Source organism: Lathyrus oleraceus, chromosome 4 (assembly GCF_024323335.1).
Source record: "Lathyrus oleraceus cultivar Zhongwan6 chromosome 4, CAAS_Psat_ZW6_1.0, whole genome shotgun sequence".
In the NCBI taxonomy this organism is placed as follows: Eukaryota; Viridiplantae; Streptophyta; class Magnoliopsida; order Fabales; family Fabaceae; genus Lathyrus; species Lathyrus oleraceus.
Window position 1 is genome coordinate 438,949,152 of NC_066582.1, and position 4,651 is coordinate 438,953,802.

At 32.9% G+C, this 4,651-nt stretch overlaps 1 protein-coding gene across 1 annotated transcript; it reads left to right on the forward strand.

The window, feature by feature from the left end:
• Positions 1 to 441: 441 nt before the first annotated feature.
• LOC127135215 (protein FATTY ACID EXPORT 1, chloroplastic) lies at positions 442 to 4,171 on the forward strand. The gene is made up of 6 exons (XM_051061983.1): positions 442 to 723; positions 1,694 to 1,937; positions 3,330 to 3,497; positions 3,604 to 3,650; positions 3,725 to 3,765; positions 3,898 to 4,171. The coding sequence occupies exons 1-6, from the start codon at positions 616 to 618 to the stop codon at positions 3,986 to 3,988; spliced, it is 699 nt and encodes a 232-aa protein (XP_050917940.1). The 5' UTR covers positions 442 to 615; the 3' UTR covers positions 3,989 to 4,171.
• Positions 4,172 to 4,651: the final 480 nt, after the last annotated feature.

The window sequence follows — 4,651 nt, forward strand, 5'->3', positions numbered from 1 at the left end:
TTTATTCCCGTAATTTGATGTATTTTTGATTTTTGCCATTTATATATTTTTCTAAAATAATGTAAAAATATTTTTAATTTTATTTTTAAAATTAAAAAAATTCAATCTAAAAAAAATCCACTGAAAATCTGCAGTTTTTACTCTGAATATAACTTTAATAACTAAGATTAAATGAAATTTAATATTTATAAATTGTATTTAAAACAAAATATATGCACGATAGAAAAACACTTCAAAAATCTAAAATATTTAACTCAAAAAATTAACGTGAGCATAATTAATTATTATTTATTTATTGATATAGTAAAACAAGATCCAAAAGTGTGTGGAAAGGATTCTTAGGTACTACATCAAATGCATATCCCAATATTTTAATTATTTTTAAAATTAAATAAAAAGGTAACTTGTATATTATTCATCCAAAGATGACAAAAACGAATCAGCTGTTTTTCTTAATTATTTTTTAATTAAATACTTCGCCGGACAGGTTCGTGAACGGTCGGCTTTGACGATTCAACATCTGCAACGTTTTCCTCATTCCCATTTCACTCTCCCAAAACGAAAAATTCAAATCTCTGCTACCAAGGGAAATTAACCATTATTCTCCGTTCAACCATGGCGGCGACATCTCAGGCTCAGTTGTTCTGCTTCCCCACCGTTCATCGTAGTCTACACATCCAGCAACGCCGCTCGCTTCCATGCCTTTCCTTTCGCCACTCCAAGGTCCTCATTCCACTCTTGGCTTCTCAAACTCTTCTTTTTTCTTTCTCCATTCAACTTATATGATAATCATCGTTATTAAATTAAACAAATTCGTATTGAATCTTTATGTTTTCTCTGTTTTTTTGTTGTATGAAATCCTCTTTGATCACGGTTGAGTTCAATTATGACTTACTAGGGTTTTAGTTTATCCAATTGAATTTTTCAACTACATGAACGCCTTCGATTTTCATAGATCTATTTACAACGACTCCCAGGTTAAAGAAACTTCGAAATTGAAAATCTGAATTCTTGTCAATTTTTATGAATGAGTAGCTGGTTTTAGAATGAAAAATTGTTATCTCTAAGTAGTATATTGTTGAATTTGTGGTTCTGTTAGCTACAGTGTTCTGAATTTGTTATCTCATAGATCTTGGCTTTCTTTTGTGCATCTGGTTTTCTGAATTTGTTGTTTTTATAGTTAATGGATTCAAACCGTTATGTTTTCCTTTGAAATCATGGAAAATCAAATTTAAAAGAGGCGTTAACATAGATCCATTTTAGTTTAGCTTCATGATTCAAATTTAGTGTCTGAGAGTCATTAACACTCACACATAGGCATATTTTCCGGCAAGTACCAGGAAGTGTAACTTTAATGAACAGATATGCTTCTACCTCACTGTATGTAATTCTAGTTAGAACCGTGAGAATTGTGCTGGAAGTGTGTATGATCGATCAAGTTGGCATTAACGATATAATGATCGGGAAATGCACAACTAGTTTATTTTTGCTTGCTGCTATATGTTTATACGCAGTTAGTGGAAATCATGTAAAATCTTTATTTTTGCATATGCCACTCTAAGATTAAAAGGCGTAGTGCTAGACGTTATAAATAGGGTTAAAGGGTTGTGCGTATTATATATTCTTTTAAATGAAAGATCTCTGTTGCAATTATTTTGATCTTGATACTAAACAGGAAACATATCTCATATAGTTATCAGTTGCTATGAGTTTGGAGAGGCATGAAGCAGAGACGGCTGATACTGAAACAAAAAATACACTAAGTTATGCAGCTGATGAATCAAAATTGAATGTCGAAGAAAAGCAGGAGTCATATTCAAAATTAGAAGAAAGTGGATCAGAAAAATTAGGGTTAGGAGAGGCAACACAGGAAGGTGTCGTTGATCAGCAGAAAAAGACTGCAATAATTCATGATTTTTGTTTAGGAATTCCATTTGGTAAGTCTTCCCAATTTGATAACTTGTCTCTTAGACGACTTAACTGTTCAGTCATAATATTTTTCACTTTGGTGTTGGTGAATGGTGATACAAGTTTGACTAGTCTCTCTCTATTTGCCAACAATAATAACCAAAGGATTTCCCACCGGGTTGGGTTAGTTACATGGATTAGGTGATGGATCATATCTTATCTTACCAAAAGGGAAAATAGACTCTTTTGTGGGATTAATGATTAGTTTGATCCTACGAAGCTCCGACACGCTATTCATACGGCGTGTCGCCGTGTCGGACATCGACACGTATACGACACGTATCAGACACGTTTTTGAAGTATCCAACGAAAATAAATAAATTTATTACTACGCACACGGATACGAGACCTTATTTCAAATAAAGGACGCGGTACAATTCAGAAAATTTCAGAATCTTTTTTAATATGAAAACTCAGCTCAAAATTTTTCAAAATTTAAAAAATAAATAGGTTTTTTAGCTTTCATATTCCACTTTACTATAAAAACAACACAAATAGGATTCCTTATTTTTTTTATATTTCACTTCTTTTGTCTCCACAAAATTCTTTTATCTTCTCCGGTTATTTTCATTTTTGCACACCATTGGTTTGGTTTTCACAAGGTAGCTATGAATATTAATTATCATGTTCGAAATTTGTTTGATAGTGTCGAAAGAATTTTTGATTATTTTATCTTAAATAAACATAAATTTTGCTTTTCATTTTAAACTTTTTACAAATTTTTCCCATAAATTGTATTATTATATTAATATATAAAATATATATAGCCGTGTCCATGTCCTATGATTTTTACATTAGTGGAGTCCTGGTGTCTGTGCCCGTGTCATGTCCCGTGTCCGAGTCCGGGCTTCATAGGTTGGATCTAATAATATATACTTGTGGCCTTTTTTATTTTCTATAAACTTTCCTGTGCTATTAGTTTTATTTTTTCTTTCCTTTCACTCAAGAGAGGGGTGGGGTGGGGGTCTGTTTCAATATGATATTCTAGTTGAGGTACTTCTTTTATATGCATATAAAATAGTTTAGATCTACGTAAGTTGAAAATAAGTGTAAGTGAGAGGGAAAAATAAGGGTGTTGTAAGTTAAGTGAAACATCTTGAAAATAATACAGGGGATTGATTTACCCTCAAGAATGCCTTTTTGAACATAAGTGTTTTATAGATTGTGGCTTTCACATGTCTGGTAGTTTAAGAACATTATGCTGAACAGGGTATAGAACTTGTAGGCGACATTTTGAGTAGAAAAACAATTCATAGGAAATGACCATACCTTATTTCAATACAAAAAATAAATAAAACAATTTCCTATGCAATTTATCCTCTATTTAAATATTCTATATGTTTCTTTGTCTTTTGTTGTAGGTGGATTTGTTTTAACAGGAGGCATTATTGGATTCCTTTTTTCACGGAGTCCTGCAACACTGGCCAGTGGTGTGCTCGTTGGCGGTGCTTTACTATTCCTCAGCACCCTTAGCTTGAAGGTCTGGAGGCAAGGAAAATCAAGTTTACCATTTATTCTAGGACAAGCAGGTATAAGATTTCATCAGCATTAAAAGCAAAGAGACAATAAAAGGCCACAGGTTGATATATTTTATTTGGACAATTTTTCTTTAATGTCTGTTTCTTTGTTTTGCAGCATTGTCAGGGATCCTTATATGGAAGAACTTTCAGAGCTACTCATTGGTACTACATCTTTTTTACAAAAGACATATTGTACCATATTTCATTGTTATACTCATTTGCTTTTCTGCATGCAGGCAAAGAAAATATTTCCAACCGGCATCAGTGCTATTATAAGGTACATTATCTCATTCTGTTAACTTTTTGGTGTTTGAAGTTCGTAATTGTTCTTTTATTCAGCGTGTTGGCTTCAAGATGGTTCTGACTTTGGTCTGATTCCTTATATATGCGTGAAATTTTTTCTGTGCAGTTCTGCAATGCTCTGCTTTTATCTATATGTGCTTGTCTCCGGAGGAAACCCCCCACCTAAGAAATTGAAGCCATCTGCCAGTGTAGCCTGATGAGATAATAAAAAAGTTATGTACTTAGAAAGTGGGAGGTATAGTTTCTTAGTTTTGTGAATCAAAATAAGGTTGTAAGCTAGTAATTTAGCCAAGTCACTTATGGAGGTAGGTCAACAAAGAGCTGCTGATGTGATTATTGCATTAGATTTCTAAGCATATAGTGGATTATATACTCTGAAATTCGGTGCAAAAGCTTATTTGCTTGTTACAGCTGCATACATAGTTTTGATACTGATGTCTACACGGCACATGTATTTTGGTTCGACGATGAATTTGGTTCCTTCAAAACATCCATATATTTTACCTTGAATGTTCATCCCGATTTCTCATTTTAGTTTTCTGTCAAGGAGATGCCTTTGATGATCATATCCTAGGTATTAAGGTCAGGCTTTTTTTTCATGTTTCATTCAAGAGGAAAAATAAGAGTCAGTCATTTGCATAGGTCTTCTATTAGCTAATCCAGCTAGGTTTAGATTAAAACAATAAATAAACATGGCGACTTTTCTGATCAATTTGACCCAAGCAAATAACAAGACAAAATTTGGCCATGTTCAGCCATGAGCACTGATAAGGTTATTAAAATAAAAAATTATGAAGCAGGTCATAGTAAAAGTCATATCGACTTTTGTTGATGACTTGAGCATATCGTTAGGTCTCAGA